Genomic DNA, 19,653 nt, shown 5'->3' on the forward strand with positions numbered 1-19,653 from the left:
ACCTCCGGTATGTGTGTACAGTTGCTTTGAACGATTAATGGCATTTTTTTTACACTTCTCCTACACACAAAATGACAAACATAAATGTTATCGGGATAAATTACTACACTTTTAATGGTTTTATAAGTTAGGCATGTACAACTTCAGGAAACACAAAAAAGGATAAGGTGACAAACTTTTTGGTAGTAGTTTTTCCACTATCACAATAAATTCAGCATATTTAGTAGTAATTCATGACGATTTATATTAGAAAACAACAAAATATCAACTAAATATTTGTTACCTGTGTGTCCTCGTTCAACCGATATTCAAGAAACTTTCTCCAGTGATTTGCCTCTATTCCTGCTGGCTTACGCTTGAGGTTTTCCGCAAACATCAGTTCTTCGTCATAAACCTTATGGAACAAATGATTTCTTGCGTTCCTCCAGGAACTTCCTATTCTTTGTACAATTCCCCGCTTTATGATCCCTGTTCCATCGTCCTCATAGTGGAAGACTCGCTACAAGTAGTTCAGATCATAAGATAACACAATAAAGATGATAACGATATTGACATCAGTGCTTTCACACCATCATTGTAACCATTAACTTTAACTCCAAATCCATTCTACATCAAAGACGAACCTATATACACGATTCATCAACTCAACACACAAACAAATATGATTGAGAACTTTCCACCATGAAAACTTTATCCTAAAGGCTAAGTTCAAAATGCAAGTTTGACAACCAATATAAACATATAAATAGCAAGAATCACCTCCAATATAAGCATGCCTAATCACCTTCAAAGTATGAACCGAATCCCCCTTGCTGGACCAGCTTAGTAGTGATCAAATATATATCACTTCATTAAATAATGATTTTAGTTACTAATACAATCTGTTAGAACTTTTTGGCAATTTACACTATACAAAAAAGTCATTAGAAATTTATCGATATTCTATAAAAAAATCTGTATGGTCGATATCATGTGTGTGCATCTTAATCTTTCCTTGTAGTGTTCATTTAATAGATAAAAAAAAAAAGCATTTTACACTAAGCATTGGTAACGCCTTACTTTATAAAAAAAATACTAAACACTACCTTAAACTGGTCAAAGGCATGCTCCTTGGAAGCCTTGCTCATTGTCTTCCAACTTTTTTCACAAATTGGTAACTGTTGAAAATTAGACGCCAATGTCCCCACGAACCCGCTCAATAGGCCCGCTGCCTGACCAACTTGTTGCAATTCTCTGTTATGGTTTAGCACGATCATCTTTCCAGGAGGAAGTGCTAATGCCTCTTTAACAGTCAGCTCCATACAATAAGTCACACCATTTTCTAACAGAGGGAACAAACTTTAAATGTTAGTTTACTCAGCGAATTAGAATGCACGGAGAAGAGTAATTGAACTTTCTAAGAAACGAGCATCAAAAGAATACCTATGACATCAACAACCCAATAATCGGTGTCCTTTTTTTTTTCGTTGGCATTGCCTTGGCGTTCAACTTCATGTGCAGCAAATAAGTCGTCCACATGGTCATCGAACGACTCGACCTCATCCGCCTCAGGGTCATAGTCTTTATCTTCTGAATGGTCATCTACAACTTCATGTAAATCTGGATGCTTTTTATTTGTCGCAGGAGCTCGAGCGTCCCCAATGTCACTTGACGGCGCCAGCCGTGCTTCATTGCGCGGTGGTCTAAATGGTATAGCGTTAACCCGGGATTGTCGAGCACCATTACCGGAATGCGGAGGTGGAGGTGCTCTAGCACATTGCTGTGCACTAGAAGTATTTGCACCCGCATCATGTGTTCCATCCGTGTGCTAAAAACAAAGTAGTTAGTACATCAACCAATTTTTTTCAGTATTCCCACAAATTATATTGAATAAAAGTCTATCCTAATAGGCAAATGAACATTTGATCTAAGTTGTGCATTAAATAACTCACCGGAGTAGCGTGTGTTTGACTATCAGGGGCAGCTACAGGTCCGGGTGCAGTACTAACGGTGTATCGAAGTTTCCTTGACATTTGACTATTCCTTTAGCAAGAGAACAACAATGTAAAACTCAATAGTGTACAATGATTATATCAATTACATGAATCAAGTGTCAAACAATATAGTGCACTATTTAACAATTTTAATGTCTGAATAGTAATAAATACATAAAATTAATTAATCAAAAAAAGTCTGGTATCAACTTTTAAAGGTGCTAATATAGGATACAAACTTGGTGGTGTTAAAGATGACATGACAAAAAATTTTTATCCCCAAAAAATAAGTCTCCAAGTGATGTGAGAAATTAATGAAACTGCGACCTTGATTAAATCAAAGCAAAGCGAGCATTACAGTTGTTGGTATATAGAATCATACGACCTTTAAACATCTATCGCATTAAATTTTCCCTAAACAAGTCATGTCCAGTTTTGAGGCCTTAATCCAAAGATTGGGGGTAAGAGTCAGTAAATATTGATGGTTATTCAACCTTTATATAGCGACAATTTTTAGAAGTAAATATAATTAATTTTGTAAATGTTTGAATACAAAGTAACTAGGCTATCTTGCAAGTAAAGTAGCAGATCATCAAGAACAAAAGGGAAAAAACTTAAGTATCAACACATGTGGGGCATTGCAATTTCAGCTTCAGACAACAAAATTACAACAATATTAAGTCAAATATATACATGCATGAGATCTCAAATATTTTAACACTAAAGCAGGAATGTTGAATGACTCATTATTAATTTCATTACATATTATATATACAGGGATTATTTCTTCCTTCCTGCCCATACTATGTACCTTTATGGCCTAAGTTCACATTCAAGTTTTGATGAGAGCTCCTAAAATCAACAGCCTGCAAATCAGATAGACACTCAATAATTGATGTGTTTCTATTTTGAATCAATATTTGATAGGTGTTTTAGTAAAATAAAACCCTTTTAGATAAGGATAAATTCGAGAATATATTATTATAAATTAACAATATAAACTAGTTTTATTTATACTCTGCCTTAGCTTATATATGCATATGCTTGAGTTCCATTCCTCTTGTGATCAAGCTTCTGACGTACGTGTGTGTGTGTATATATATATATAACATTAAACCCAAACCTTATATCAATATAATATCATGTTTTATTAAAATAATTCAAGTAAACAAATAATCTCAAGTAAACAAATAAAATTGAAATAGCTGTTCAGGCAGAGCCAAAAAATTTATTGTTTCTTCTGCAATATCAACTGTTATAGAACCAAACTGTAATCGGATTAAAAAGAGAAACTGGTTCTAAATCGGTCTGAAAAAATAAAAATTGGTTTCAAACCAGTTTTAATATTTAAATCCGGTTTTATATATAAACCGATTTTAAATTCAGTTTTTTAATATCCAAATTTAAAATCCAGTTTTAAATTTGGTTTTTTAACCAAAAATCCGGTTTTAAAACAAGTTTTTAGAAATCCATTTCTAAACCAGATTTTTTAACTAAAAATCCAATTTTAAAACCAATTTTTAGAAATTCTGATTTTCAAACCATAATTTTTAAACAATACCATTAATACTATAGCCTTTTTAAACTATTTAAGTTCATTACAACTAGTTTTTGGTTCTTTATAATATCTAATAACAATAGCTAATCTAAATAACATCTAAGCATTAATTCAGCACAGGAACAAGAGGGATAAACCATACACTTTTCTGCACATATTAAGAATTAATTCATGTGTGTTTGACTATGCAAAGGAATCGATTACTACTGTGTATTATATTTAAATATCATATGATAATATATACATTGTGTTAGAGATAGGTTCAAACTGAAAGGAAAAAGCTACTGTATAGAGAAGTACAAATGCAATGATTTGGTTATTTTATATATATATATATATATATATATATATATATATATATATATATATATATATTCAATACAGAATCAAAGTCTGATTTTGTTAACCCTCCCTGTCCAAACCAAAGGAACAAGCAAATCCAACAAAAGAAAAATGAAGCTTATAATTGGCTTATAATTTTTATGTGGAGAAAATTTAAAAAACAAAAAAGCAGATAAACATAAACAAAAGGAACAGCAAAATTTCAGAGCTCAAGCTCAACAAAAAGCAGCAAAGGACTTAAACAAAAAAGGAGAAGAAAAGAAACACCAAGAACAATCAAATCTTGGAGTCAATGGATGAATGAATAACAATAATAAAATCATATCTTGTTCCTAAATATAAAAACACAATCACAGATTAGTGGTTGGAGACAGAACTAAGAATGAAAATTATTTAATCAAAATGCAACTCAAACTCACGAATCCCAGCAGCAATATCTCAACAATATCTCAGATATTCGAACAAATTGCAATTCAAACTCAAGAATAGCATGATAGCATGATGAAAATAAGGCAAAACAACAATTCGTACTATGAGATGTGTTTGGACTTCGGATTGAGCTGATTTATGACGTGCAAATATATATATATATATATATAAACCCAGTTTAGTTAAGACTTAAGAGAGAGAGAGAGAGAGAGAGAGAGAGAGAGAGAGAGAGAGAGAGAGAGAGAGAGAAGAAGAAGAAGAAGAAGAAGAAGAAGAAGAAGAAGAAGAAGAAGAAGAATAGTGATTTCATATTTTACTATGAGATGATGCTGAAGCTGATGCATGCGGTGGATCCATGCTTGCTTAGTAAGATTTTTTTATTGATTATTGATTTGGGATCCTTCTCTCACTCTCCCTCAACACAGGAAGAAGAATCTCTTATCCTCTCTTATATCCCCCTTTTCTCTGAGCCCTATTCATAACTTCAATTCGATTCAATTCAATTCCGTTCCTTCTTTTCACTCTCAGATCTCAATTCGTCTTTTTTACTTTCCCCCTTGATCTGATCAGACATGTACTAATAATACACATATAATTAATTTCCCCTTCTGAATTCACAAACCTATTTAACCCGATTCTTCAATATTCTTGCGTTGATCGGTGACTGGATCATCGTCTAATCCTAAAGCTTCACACTTCAGACTTCGAGTTTGAGGTGCGTTTTGCTTTTAAATTTAATTAATAATCATTCAACATGCTTATAAACGGGTTATGCAAATTTTAGATCATGATGGCTAAAAGGTTTGTGAATTTTTGGTGAAGGTTGTGAGAATATATATATATATATTATAAAGGTAGAATGGGTTCTTTGAATCTGAAGGGACCGGTTGTGATCCCCACTGTTCGTGCCAAAGTAGCAGGGCTCTGCAGTGTTTCTTTAATTGGACCAATGAAGGCTAAGTGTATTCGAACTGAATTTTGGGGACTCAGGTGTAGCATAGATAAGGCCACTGTTCTTTCTTTCCATATAAACATGCGAAAGTGCAAGAACAAGACTGTGCATTGCAGTTTCAACTCACCTTCAAATGGGAGTGGAAGTACGGCTCGGAATTTTGATGAAAAGGATGAAGATTATGTTAACTCTAGCGTGGTTGAAGCTGGTATGTTCAGCTTAGCTGATTCAATATATGATGATGCGTTGTGTGGTCAAACATTATTTCTTGTTTTTAGTTTTGTGAAATAGATTTGTTCTATGAATTTTGTGTGTCATTGAGGTGAGGAGTGGAGCAGATGTTAATATGGATTTTGGATTGGTTTGTTGCAGTTTAAAGAGCTTGCCCAGGCTTATGAGGTTCTGAGTGATCCTGAAAAGCATGGGATTTATGATCGGTAGGGTGGGGATCCTCTCAAAGAAAGAATGGGTGGTGGCCACGACCCATTTGATATCTTCCAGTCTTTCTTTGGTGGGAGTCCCTTTGGCGGCGGTATGTTATAATCAGATGTTTTTTCAGTTTCGGAAAATTTTTATTGGTTGTGGTAATTTTGTATTTTGATTAGGTTTTGAGAGATTTGTTGATGGCTTCTTTGAACAGGTGGTAGTAGCAGAGGGAGGAGGCAGAAAAGGGGAGAAGATGTGGTTCACCCCCTGAAGGTCTCGCTTGAAGACCTATACCTCGAAACATCAAAATTTCAAGTTATTGGTAATCTATTATGATGTGATTGATTGTATGTACACTGGTTTCTTATGTTTGTGTGGTTGTTTGTGTTATTGAACTTTGCAGCAAAGAGTACAAGTCTGGGAATTCTACAAAGTGCGCTGGTTGCCAAGGAACTGTTATGAAGGTTTCTATTAGGCACCTTGGTCCCTCTATTATTCAGCAAATGCAGCATCCTTGCAATGAATGTAAGGGTACTGGAGAAACCATCAGTGACAGGGACCGTTGCCCACAGTGCAAAGGAGAGAAGGTTGTGCAGGAGAAGAAGGTTCTTGAGGTCCATGTGGATTAATATGATTAAACAATCTCATTATTTCCAGCAACAATTTCAGCAATTTTTCAACAAAGTAGTAAATTTCCACACAAGAATTTCAGCAAATTTTCAATAAAGTAGTAAATTTTAAAGCAATTTATTAGTATGACTCAGATTCTCTACCTAATACCCGACTCAACACAAATAAACAAATAACTAAAATAAAATAAAAAACAGTAAGAGATACTTAATAATGAGTCTAAGTATATGCAATGAAAACTTTGTTAAGATGATTCAAAGAACTTGGAAAAGCTAACTGAATTCAATTCATCTTCACGTCCAAGTTACATGCTTATCTTTGTTGTTTGGAACTATGTTGCAGGAACAAAAAAACAAAATCGAAAAACAAATGCGAAAGCAAAAGAAAATCTATTACATAGGAGAAATCATCATCAACCTAAGCATGAAATGCAGAAAGATAGACACTACAGGAATTAAATACATAAGAATGAACAAAAGGAAACATGAAATAAAATACATTAACCTTAGGTGACTGAGCAGAAAATATAGAGCCGAAAACCACTGTTTTAGAATCACTTCAATCCTTTAACTAAATTTAAGAGCCTTCTTCTCAATGATTAAAAAGACATGATTATTGTGCAGAGGAGTAAGCTCAGTATTCGTGAAAAGATTATATGAAATCAGTCTTATAAACTGGCTCGGGGTGAAGGAGGCGCAGAGTATGTTAACAAGACGGGAGAGAATGATTGCTAAAATATTGGGTGATTTTTTGAAATCCTAACAACTTCATCTGAATCAGATTTTCGCCGTTTACTTAACTACCTAATTTGATTTCAAATTTAAATTTTTAATTTATCTGATTTGAGTAACACGTTTCTACTTCTAATAAATTTAATCTTTTATATAATTAATTTATCCTTTTAATTAATTATTTGTATCTGAACAAATGCTTTCTGTTAAAAGAGTGACTGTAAATCCGGTCAATGATGGCAAATTTGATTTTTTTTTTCTTATCTTCAAAACAAATTTGATTATTAGTTATATTTTAAAGGTACAAAGATGTCTATATAATAACATATTTCATCCCATATAATTCTAAACTCAAAAATCTCCACTCTTCTTCTTTTCAAATGTTAGGAGCCAACACCAGTCTTCTGTGAGTTTCAGAATATTTCCAACTACACATTCATCCAGGTACCACCTTTTTCAGTGTTAGATACTAATCTCTTCTCCAATTTTTAAACTCAAGTTTTTTATGTTCTTAATTTTTCAAGTAAGTAAAAATCTCATTAATAGATTAAGTAGGGGACTCAAATAAAACACAATAAATTAAGTAGGGGCTCAAAATGATTTTCACAAATCAAAATAGTTTTACATAGTATAAAATTATAACTTTGATTTTAAGCTGATTTTTGAAGTATTATGAAAATTTATAGTCATCAATTACAAATACCATAATCATCATCATATGATTTGTCTTCGTACATAGCTTCTAGCATTATAAAACTGAAAGCCACCGATTAAGCTTTCATGTTTCGTTCATCCAAAACATAATAATAATTTGAAGAGACAGTGAACTAATTTATTTATTATGGACTAATTTATCTAATATTATCCATTTAGATATCAGTAAGAAATTGTTGACTGCACAAGCCTAACGACTTTATTTATTTTGTTTAATTGAAACCAAACTACAAACATGGTATAACAAGGAACCAGACTTAGGGTATAACTAAAATAGATTTTCATAAACATTAAAACTAAAAATAAAAGAGCATGAATATTGAGTTAAATAAACAAACAAAAATCAGTTAAAAAAAGCATGCATATTCAGTTAAATAAATAAAGAAAAATACCTGGAAGCTCGACCAAATGTCAACATTGATGGAGGGGAGACAGAGCCACCGAGTGACCAAGGCAAGTAGCAGTATTGGAGCACCTTTAGACCGAGAATCGAACAGAGCTTGCGACAGCTTGGGTGCGCGAGGGAGGCTTTGCGGTGACCACAATGGCTGCTTAATGGAAGGGAAGGAGGGTTGCGACGGAGGGAAAGGGAGCGACTTGAGGACCAACGGCGGCGGCACGCGGAGATGGCTGGCCGCAGGTGAAGGGCGACGCGCTTGAGGAGATTCGATGGAAACCTTCGCGTGAGGGCGGTGCTCTGAACTTTAGAAGCAACATCTCTTCATTTCTCTTGGAGTGGGTTCTAATTAGGGTTAATTGTGGGCTGAAACGGAGGATTTTGTGATGTTGCTTCAAAAAGCCGGCCAGGTCATTGTTCGGTTTGCCCGAACCGGATCTTGGCCGGTTCATCGGTTTAATTTCGATTTTTAAAATATCCAATTTTTTCTTAATCAACCGACTACACTTAAGCAAACAATAAAAAAGAAAATAAGTCTGTTTGATTATGCCAAAGGTAATTTTTGTTTGTTTAGCTAATGTTTATAAATATGTTATACTAAAAATTTTAATGATGGTTTCAACATATAATTTTTCGATTAATCATGTTCTATATAGGAAAAACAATAAATTAGTTTTGTGTACCTTTTATATTGTTGATCTCTTTTTTTTTTTTATTTTTAAGTATGTTGTACGTGATATATGTTATTACGGATAAACTATTTCTTAATTATTAGTTTAGAATATAATTATCTTATATTATATTTTATGATAAAATTTTTTGGAAATGTTTGGATGAAGAGAATAATTTTTTGGACGTAATTTTTGGTTTACTAACTCTTTTACTTTTATTTGATACACATTTCAGATTATTTTTTTTTTGCATCTTTGACCTACAAACATAAGGTGTGTAATGAGTTATGTGTATATGTTGTACTATTTGGAGTATCTTGGATTTATTAGTTCCCTTATTGGTTTGTCATAATAATATTCTCAATGGGTGTCTTGATTATTTAATTTTAAGAAATGATCATTTATTAATGAATATCGTTATTATTTGACATATTGAATTAATATTTAGCTTATTCATTATTTAATTATAAATATTAATCCTAGTTTATAAAAATTGTACGACGTAATTAAAATAGTTTGACTCGTTTTTTATGGCTTTGATGTATTCCTTCGCTGAGTACTAATTAGTAGTCACTTTATTGATGATTTGTAATTTATACCAGAAAAAATTTCTGGTGAGTTACATCATTTTAAAGCATTTTTTATTATACATATTATTAAAGAATTTATTATTATAGAAGTTACTTCATATTTTTTAATCTCTTTTTATGTTCTCTTTAATCAGTTAATACCATATATAGGAACGGATCCAGAAAGTTTAATATGCAGGGCCAAACTTTAGATAAATTTTTTCATTCCATAAAAATAGTTAACATATAGTTATTAGAGTTAGTTTTTGAAATATATATAAATATATATATATATACACACACGTAAGACATTTTGAATATAATAATATAAACATTAAATATAGTATTATAAAAAAATAAATGATGTTTTTAAAAATAAATACAGATTATTTTATAAAAACTAATTTGAAAAGTACAAAGATATTAAGTTAGTTAAGTAAAAAATATTAGTGAACTAAACTGTTAAGATAATAAAATTACATATAAAACTATTAAATTATGTAATATTTTTTATTCCTAAAATACATATCTCGTTTATAAGTATAGTTTTTTTAAAATTCGAGGGGGGCCGAGGCCATTATTCGCCCCCTCTAAGAAAGCTAGGAAAAAATAGCTCTAGAAAATACAAAAAAATTAAAACTAATTCTAACATTTTTTATTAACATACCTAAAATAAAACATAAAAATAAACCTTGAATATAAATAAGAGTACAGAAATTTTGAATTCCCTCCTATAAAAAGGTTTATAGGAGGAGTGTTTTACGGACAAAAAATTTTCGTAAGGTACTCCATGAATGAACTTATATGAATGACTATTATATGTAAAAATGAATCTTGTTATTTTTTGCCAAAAAGTAATTGGCGTAAATTTTATCGTCGTATTATAATTGTGGTTATGAGGCATATTTTTTGTTCTATATTAGTTTTATATTCTACCTTTACTGCACATTTTAGTATAAATTTTAATGTTCGTAGTTGCACACGTATTTTACCATGCATTTTATGTTTTTAGAACGGTATTTCTTATATCATGCGGAATGAATACAGTAAGATACGTAACATTATTTTAGTGATGAAAAAGTTGTATCACATTAATTATTAAACCATATATTTGTTGTATAATAGATATGGACAAAACCTGGATTCTTAAGCCACGAGATAGCATAGAATATAGACGAGGACTTAATAAGTTCCTAGACTTTGCATTTGCGAATGCATCGTCGGATAACATGATAAAGTGTCCATGCCCTCAATGTGGGTTTCAATTTATGCAAACAAGAGAGGATGCGTAAGACCACCTGTTGATAAAGCCCTTTCTCGCTGGTTATACTTTGTGGTTGCGTCATGGTGAGAAACCAGCTGAGGAGAACTCTACTTGCAAACCGATAGTTGAGAAACCTACACCCAAGGTGAATCTATATCTTCAAATGGTGCACGAGGCATTTAACTTCACAATGCCTCCTGGAAGTGAGGAGACCACAACAGCGGATCCTGTAGAAGATGATGATATAGAGTTGCCGTACTTATACGATGGTCCAAGTCGCGAAGCACAGGATTTTACCGATCTTCTTGCGGATGGAGCGGAGAAATTATATCCCGGCTGCTCGAAATACTCAAAATTGTCTTTCCTAATGAAGCTTTATCACATTAAGTGTATGTGTGGTGTGAGTGACAAGGCTATGTCGATGATTTTGGACTTATTGCGGGATGCATTTGAGCAAGTCAAATTCCCGTTCACTTTGTATGAAGCCAAGAAAACTATCCGAAAGTTGGGGATTGAGTACAAAAAGGTAGATGCATGCCCGAATGATTGCATGTTGTATTGGGGTGAGGATGAGGATGCGACCAGATGCAAGCAGTGTGGGACTTCACGATGGAAGCAAAAGACGCGAAAGGGTTCCGTTACGAAACTCAAAATACCTGTCAGGAAAAACGGAAAGCCTCTCCCAGCGAAGACTCTCAGTTACTTTCCTCTTATACCACGACTGCAACGGTTATTCATGAGTAGCAAAACTTCATCTGACATGTTATGGCATAAAGAGGCAGATAACAACGATGGGTACTTGAGGCATCCAAGGGACGCTGAAGCATGGAAAGACTTTGATGCAAAGTATCCTGATTTTTCTAACGATGCTCGCAGTGTTCGCTTAGCTTTAGCAAGTGACGGTTTTAATCCTTTCAGAAATATGAGTACCACGTATTCCGTTTGGCCTGTGATTCTTATTCCGTACAATCTTTCTCCCTGGTTATGCATGAAACATGCATCTTTTATACTCTCTATGATTATTTCCGGTCCTAAAATGCCGGGTAACGACATCGATGTTTATTTGGAGCCCCTGGTGGATGAGTTGAAGCAACTCTGGGATGGCATTGAAACTTATGATGCTAATAAGGGGACCACTTTCAAGATGCGTGCGGCGCTAATGTGGACTATTAGCGATTTTCCCGGGTTGGAAAATTTATCTGGGTGGAACATGTACAGTGGGTTAGCTTGTCCCACGTGTAACGTGGACGCTAAGGCTCAGCGACTAACATTCAGTCGAAAATGGTGTTACACGGGCCATCGCCGCTTCTTGAATTAGGGCCATAAATATAGAGTAGACCGGATTAGATTTGACGGACAAGTTGAAAGCAGAGATCCACCGAAGAAGTATTCTAGAGCAGATGTCTTAAGGCAGCAGTGTAACATGCAAGTATCGTTTGGGAAGAACTCAACTCTGACAGCCAAAAGAAGACGCATTGGTGAAGATGCAGATCAAGATGACTCGTATTGGAAAAAGAGGAGTGTGTTCTTTGAACTCCCGTACTGGAAGGATCACATGTTGCGTCATAACCTTGACGTGATGCATATAGAGAAGAACATTTGTGACAATGTGGTCTTCACTATCTTAAATGATAGCGTCAAATCAAAAGATAATCTTAAGGCTCGCAAAGATTTACAAAACATGGGCATAAGGCCTGCATTGTGGCCGGACGAAGGTGGTAAATATCTTTCAGCAATCTTCACAATGTCGAATCCACAGAAGGATGTATTCTTGAAGACTCTACAGAATGTGGTATTTCCAGTTGGTTACTCGAGCAATATTGCTCGTTGTGTTGACATCCGGCAGCGCAAGTTGTATGGGTTGAAGAGTCACGACTGCCACATTCTAATGGAACAATTACTTCCAATTTTGGTGAAGAATGCATTGCCAAGTCTGGTATCGAATATGATTGCGAATATGTTCTCATTTTTCTGAGAACTCTGTGGAAAAGCTGTAAATCCTATGCAGCTTGGTGCCCTTCAGAATTATGTTGTGCAAACTCTGTATCAGATGGAAATAATTTTTCCTCCATCCTTCTTCATTGTCATGGTTCACCTTACGGTGCATCTCGTTGATGAAATAAAACTTGGTGGCCCAGTACATTATCGGTGGATGTATCCAATAGAAAGGTTAGCTTGCTACTAAATGCATTCAAGTCATTTTTTTCAAATTTGTTACGTATATACTAAACGTTATGTCGTATTTATGCAAAAGGTACTTAGGACGATTGAAGCAATACGTGTGTAACAGGGCACAAGCAGAAGGCTCAATTGCGGAGGGCTATTTATCCAAGGAGATTTTGACATTTTGCTCCAGATATTTGGATAATATTGAGACTAGAATCAACCGACCAGCGCGAGTTGACGATCGACCTGTTGATGTTACAAATAATACAGGATGTACTATGTTCCCAGAAATTGGAAAAGCTTCAGGGGCTGTATCACATTTTGTACTGACCCCAATGGAAAGAGATCAGACACATCATCATGTGCTAGTCAATTGCGAGGTCGTCGCTCTATTTATTGAGTAAGTATGCACATGTAATCATTAAGCACGATTATAACCAATTTCAAACACTCAGTCATTGGACTAATTTCTTGTTATGTCATAAAGTATATTTAGGTCAGAAACCAAGCAAAAATTACGGGATCAAACAAGGTTGCAATCTAAGATAGACCGTGCTGTGCATGCAGAATTTCCTCGCCGGTTCAAGCGTGAGGTTCGTAGAAATTTAACCTGACCAACTTATTTGTGCCCTAGAATTATAAATTATGAATTCCAATTTTTTATACGAACAAACTCTAATTTATGGTGCTAGGTTCCAATGGACAGTACTGTACATTCGAAAGAAATGAAGTTGTTGGCATGTGGTCCCATGCTTCAGGCAAGACGTTTTGGGGCATACAACGTCAATGGGTACAAGTTTAGAACTATCACAAAGGAAGACAGGCTGAAAACACAAAATAGTGAATTTTATGTCTCATCCAATACAAGAAGTTATGCCAGCATGCGTGACAACAGAGTGGCTATTGGTAGTGTTCCATATTATGGAAAAATTGTGGACATAATCGAACTGAACTATAGTTGCTATTTCACAGTAGTTTTGTTCAAATGTATTTAGGCTGATACAACTACGAGCAGAAGAATCAAACAAGACCATCTGGGCCTTACCAGTGTTAATTTTGCTCGTCCAATTTACACTGGTGATCGAGAAGAGGATGAACCGTACATATTAGCATTAGAAGCTCATCCCGTGTACTATGTACGTGATGAAGTAGATCAATACTGGAGTGTAGTGGTTCATGTAAAACCACGAGACTTGTATGATATGGGAGGAGAGAATGAAGATGTTAAAGCTGCTTTTTCTCCTCAGCCCGGGTTGAACATGTCAGCAGCAGGCGACATCAGTGATTTACAGTTGACAAGGGATGATGATTTAGAAGACCCAGTAGTAGATGTTTCTGATAACATCGATTATGTGGCATAATGAAAATATGGCTAAACATGTACATCATTTTTAGAGTATCTGTGTGTGGTTGATAAGTTTAACAGTGTTTATGATGTACGTAGTTTGCTGGTTACATTACTATCTGTGTTTTCGTATTTGAATTAAGATATCATTTTAAGTTGATTTTCATGAATACCACTAGTTCCTCATTTTTTCCAACGATTTTTGCTTTTAAAAGTTAGTTTTCAAGGCTTTGTTGTTCTCATCATCATTGTTATTGTTCTTAACCTCCAATAAAGAAAATTATGATATCGAGTAAATTATCCTAAATTACGATATTGTTATCATTGACAAATATATTTAATGCTAAAAAGGTGTTGTAACAGGAGTAATGAAAATGGAGGATTTCTCATCATGCTGTGCAGGCACAACATTCGCTAATGAAATGGCTATGGCCTCTCCATTCTCTTCATTGGAACATGCAATTACGGTTGCTAGAGACATATGGTACCGTAAGTTGAATGTTAGGTCTTGGTTGGAGGCTATATCAGGACGATCTTATTCTAATGAATACTTGAAAACAGCGAACGAAGCTACTGTGCAGGTCTGTTCATTAGCCGTACTCTTAAACACTTGAGTTAAACATTATTTGATTAATAAGTATTTTACTTTGATATATTCGTACAACATTTAACCAATGATAGTTGTTCCGTTCATGCTAAAATTTGTAGGACCTTCATGAATGGGGATTAAGGTACGAGGAGAAATTTGGCTATGTTTTTGTGACATTTGTAGCTGGTAGGACATCTGAAGACATACTTGCTGAATTAAAGGTTAGAAATAAATTTCTAGCATAGAAAGTGAATTACAAAGACACAATATGCTTTACAAAAAAGACCATCAACTATACATTTTATTATGGTGCAGATTCGCTTTAATAACTCACATGGTATTGAGTTGGAGATTGCTTCAACAGAGGAATTGAAGTATATAGAACGTACTATTAGAGAGCTTCTTTCCAAGAAATCTGTCTAAACTACCGATGAAGGAGATGGTAATAGTTAATTTTGTATTTGTTAATTTTGAAAGTCCTATTTCCATAATTCCGCAATTTTTTCCTTAATAACTAGGTAATGACCTGGAAGTTATCAGTATCTTTTAAGTAGATTTATATGTTGTTGGTTGCATGTTCATGTATTCAGTGTCAGCTGAATATTCAGGCAAAATAGTTGCTGACACTCTAGATGGAGCAGACACTGATTCAGAAGACGATTTAGATGCTATCTCCTCCGGTGCATATGACATCTCCAAGGATGTTGAGCTCAATAAGGTTCCAGAAGACAATGAAACTTTAAACACCCAACATAGAGAAGATGTCGTACGTGCTGCAAAAAGGGGTTTCGATCTAAACAAGTTGCCATGGTTTGGAGATGACTTATCAGATCCGTTATCACGTCACTGCAGTGGATTTCTGACAGAGTATTTCTGGCCAGGTCAATACGATGTTGATGAGAAATTATGAATCAAAACTTGTTGGTATACTTTAGTAATTTTGATTTTTATGCTCCATTGAACTTTGTTTTGAGTTTATGAATTCAGACATTCACTTGATTTTTATGTTACAATTTATGGTTGAATACAAACTCAAAATGGTTGATAATCCAAGAAAAAACCTTATTCGTAAATTTATTTTTAGTTATTCATTTATAAATATTTTTTTAATTAATGAATTCTTTTTTATGTAACACAAAAATGAAAATTTATTTAATGCATTAAGTTGCAGTATTTGAAACATATTTTTTCAGTAAAAAAAAAATAGCGAGGACTAGAATAGTTTTAAGAAGGCAATTATGTTTATACAAAAAAAAAATTTCAAGTTAAAAATAATATTACAGCGGTTAGACAAAAACCGATGCAAAATGAGTATCAATGTATTCAACAACTTTACATTTTGCGGCGGTTATAGAAAAATCGCTGCAAAATAAAATTATTTGGTAGCGTCTCCTAAAATCGCCACAAGAACCGCTGCAAAACGGGTACATTTTGCAGCGGTGACCGAAAAACCGCTGCAAAATGAGATCATTTGGTAGCGTCTCCTAAAACCGCCACAAGCACCGCTGGCAAATTCTATTTAGCAGTAGTTGATCTGCTGCTATCTGCCGATTTTCTTGTAGTGTATGTGGCTCCGCCCTTGGGTTGACGTATCTAATAATCTATTATTAGAAATTCTTAGAAGTGAGATGGGTGGCGTGGACAAAAAGAAAATATAAATGAGTTTTTTTATTTAATTATTTCACTTGATTTTTGATAATTTCGACAGGATATTGAATCAAATTCATATCAAGATCTCCATTCGGAGAACAAATACGACTTTTCTGAAAAAGGGTGGACTCAATCTAAAAATTACTTAGTGTTTATGTCAATAAAATGTTCAATGATATTAAACCGTAGCAAATAATATAAAGAATTACAATAAAAAATATAAAATAAACGAAAACTTTAAATAGATAAGAAAGTAAAATTGGAATTGAAAAAAAATAAAATATTTAAAAAAATAAGTAAAAATAAAATACACAAAATAAATAAACGAAAAGAAATAAATTAAGAGGAATAAGAAAACAAAGGAAAATAAAATAAAAGTGGACTCTAGACACTCATGTGTATTTGCACTTCATTTGCTTCCATTGTATTAGTGTGACTGAAAATTTGCAGGATTTTGTGTCATGGTGAAATGTTCAAATTGAAATCATCTAACTCTTCTAAACTTTTCTTATTTATAAACTATAAAGAGTGGACTGCAGAGTGCTCCTTTCTTGACACGATCTAACTTCTTTCTTTTTTTCAGGCTTTCTCTACCCATGACTTTGTCTTGACTGCATGCAAAGGATTTTGTTCTCTAAGGTTGATACCCCATGTCTTTGCTTTTACCTTGGTCTTCAAACCCCACGTTTTGTATAATGCTCCAGATAAAGCGACGTGCGATTTATAAAATTTCAACCTAGGTCCTTCTCGACTCGACTCATCTCATAATCGACATTCTGTTTTCTTATGATCAAGTCCTCATTTCTTTGAAGTTTGCCAGGTGCGATCAACCAGTTTTGACTGTGATCCTTTTAACTCAATTCATATGAGACAGTCGATACCTAATTCTATCATAGTCGAATTTTACAATAGGTCAAAATTTTGCACTAACAAAGATAAATCACAAATCGACTCACAGTAACTATTTTACTTTTGTAGGATTATGGACCAGGTAAAGTTTTGAAACCTAAAAGTTTGTAAATCATTTGTATCAATGTTAGTTAGAAGTACACAATAATTTTTTGTCTTTTTTTTTGTTTTCTTACTATTTAGTCGGAGTACAATTTTCCTTAGTTGACAAATACAAACTTCCATTGTGCTTTTGTAATTAAGATAATTGATTAAAATAACTTGATATATTGATAATGTAAAGAATGTTATTGTTAGTATAAAATTTTGATATTTGATAACCTTTGACCATGAGGATTAAAACGTTGAAATACCTTGACACATGATAAATAAAGAATGTGGGGTAAATACTTGGTGACTAAGGTAAAAAAAAAGACGTAGGATGTATAACTTGGTAAACAAGGTCCTTCATAGTCAAGGCAAGGTCATGGGCTGTAGAGTCCAAAGAAAAAGAAAAAGTTAAATTCGTGAAAAAAGAGAAGCATTCCGCAATCCACTATTGTGTTCTATAAATAGGAAAAGTTTAGAAGAATAGAAAGACTTCAATTTGAACACTTCATAATTACACAAAAGCTCTGAAAATTAAATTTGAACACTTCAATTTAAATTAAATTTACTATAGAAAATTAATTTTTTTAATATAAGTGCTTGTTAAAAATAGTAAGCTATTAGGTGGTTAGATTTTGAGAACTTGAGATGGTACCTAAAAAGGTTAGTTAGCTAAGATTGTAGGTTATGTTAGATTTTTGAAGTTATTAGTCTTATATTCAACGAGACTTGGTTTAGCATTTTGTATTTCCTCTGTAAACGTGAGACTATATGCTTTAGTAAATTTTTTTTTTTTTGAGTTGGGTCATGAATTATTTAATGTTTTGTAGGGCATTATTAACAATTTTTTAAAAATTAGAGCATGCATTGTTTAGCATTTTTAGAATTTTATGCATTGAACACTGTTTTGTTACGATTGTGATAAGGAATTTTTTATCATTGTCTAGTCCCATCGATGTATCACCAGTATGAGACAACAACACAGTATGCATGCCATTGGATGATAGGATCATTCCGTACTTACAGATGGCCGGTTTATCCATCTAGCAAGACTGAACAAGACTTGGTTTCAATTAGACGAGCCATTGTTGAGCACATTCATGGAGAGATGGTGACTGGAGACGCATACTTTTCACATGCCGTTCGGAGATGCACGATCACGCTACAGGATGTAGTGTACCAGCTAGGGCTCTCAATCGACAGTCAGTATGTCAGCGGATGCCTCACGGACTTTGAGCAACATATCGAGGGTGGCCCACCAGCATGGGTATGGTTTGAGGAGCTGTTGGGTGTTTTGCCTCCTGTGAACTGCATCAACAAGTTCACAGTGAAGTGCACTTGAATGTAGGAGACATTTAGTGAGCTTCCGAGGGGCAGACGATGAGATGGTTAGGAGGCATGTCCGTGCATATATCATGATACTCTTATCGACACAGCTGTTCAGGGATAAGTCTGGTACACACCTTCACATCCGTTGGTTACCCTACATCGCCAGGCTAGAGGATATGGGTCAGTATGGCTGGGGGTCTGCTACACTGTCATGGTTATACAGGTGCATGTGCCGCGTGGCAAACAGGAATGTCGTCAAGTTGGTCGGTCCATTGTAACTCCTGCAGTCATGGATCTTCTGGAGGTTCCTTGGTTTCCGACCGGATAGATTTGATGTCTTTCATTGGCCGTTGGCGTCGAGGTACTCTTTTGGATTATGCATCATGTTTTTAATAATTTATCATTTTACTTTATTTTTGACTAAATGTTTTGGTCTTCAGATGGTCAGGTTATCAGCCGACGTTGAGCGACAAGGGGCCTCGTGTTGTGCATTGGAGTACTTTGAAGTCAGTCTAAACTCGAAGTGTGCTTTCGTGGCATTTTGCAATACCTTGATCGAGACGGCATCATCAGCTCTAATCATGGACAGTATGAAGGCTGATATGATATGATAATCAAGCATTCTATGATCACTAGATATTGATGTAGACAAATGTGAGGACCATTGTACCGTTTTACCTCCCAAATGCCTCTGCACTGGCGGAGGCTAACCCGAATGAGCCATGTGCACCAGCTGCCAAACTCCTTGCACTTGTCATAGTACTTCCAATGATCGGATTCCAATACCTTGCACTCAACCCCATGGCGGATGCTATAAGTCTTCACACTTAATATGACTTCCTCTTTATCCTGAAACTGCCGACCAACTTAAAATTCAGATACAACTCCTGTATTTTGTGTATCTCTGGCCCCGAAACTAACA

The 19,653-nt window shown here is 34.4% G+C and overlaps 1 protein-coding gene across 1 annotated transcript; it reads left to right on the top strand.

Moving 5' to 3' along the window:
* The first annotated feature begins 14,541 nt into the window (after positions 1–14,541).
* LOC112730444 (uric acid degradation bifunctional protein TTL-like) lies at positions 14,542–15,666 on the top strand. Its single transcript, XM_025780529.2, has 4 exons — positions 14,542–14,748; positions 14,876–14,977; positions 15,072–15,141; positions 15,347–15,666. The coding sequence occupies exons 1-4, from the start codon at positions 14,542–14,544 to the stop codon at positions 15,664–15,666; spliced, it is 699 nt and encodes a 232-aa protein (XP_025636314.2).
* Positions 15,667–19,653: the final 3,987 nt, after the last annotated feature.

This window comes from Arachis hypogaea, chromosome 12 (genome assembly GCF_003086295.3).
Source record: "Arachis hypogaea cultivar Tifrunner chromosome 12, arahy.Tifrunner.gnm2.J5K5, whole genome shotgun sequence".
Lineage (NCBI taxonomy): Eukaryota > Viridiplantae > Streptophyta > Magnoliopsida > Fabales > Fabaceae > Arachis > Arachis hypogaea.

Excerpts from the sequence above, each read along its gene's own strand:
- LOC112730444 (XM_025780529.2), top strand. The coding sequence starts at position 14,542 with ATGGAGGATTTCTCATCATGCTGTGCAGGCACAACATTCGCTAATGAA. Across the intron at positions 14,978-15,071 it reads ACATACTTGCTGAATTAAAG|ATTCGCTTTAATAACTCACA; the intron begins GTTAGAAATAAA and ends ATTATGGTGCAG. Across the intron at positions 15,142-15,346 it reads GGAATTGAAGTATATAGAAC|TGTCAGCTGAATATTCAGGC; the intron begins GTACTATTAGAG and ends TCATGTATTCAG.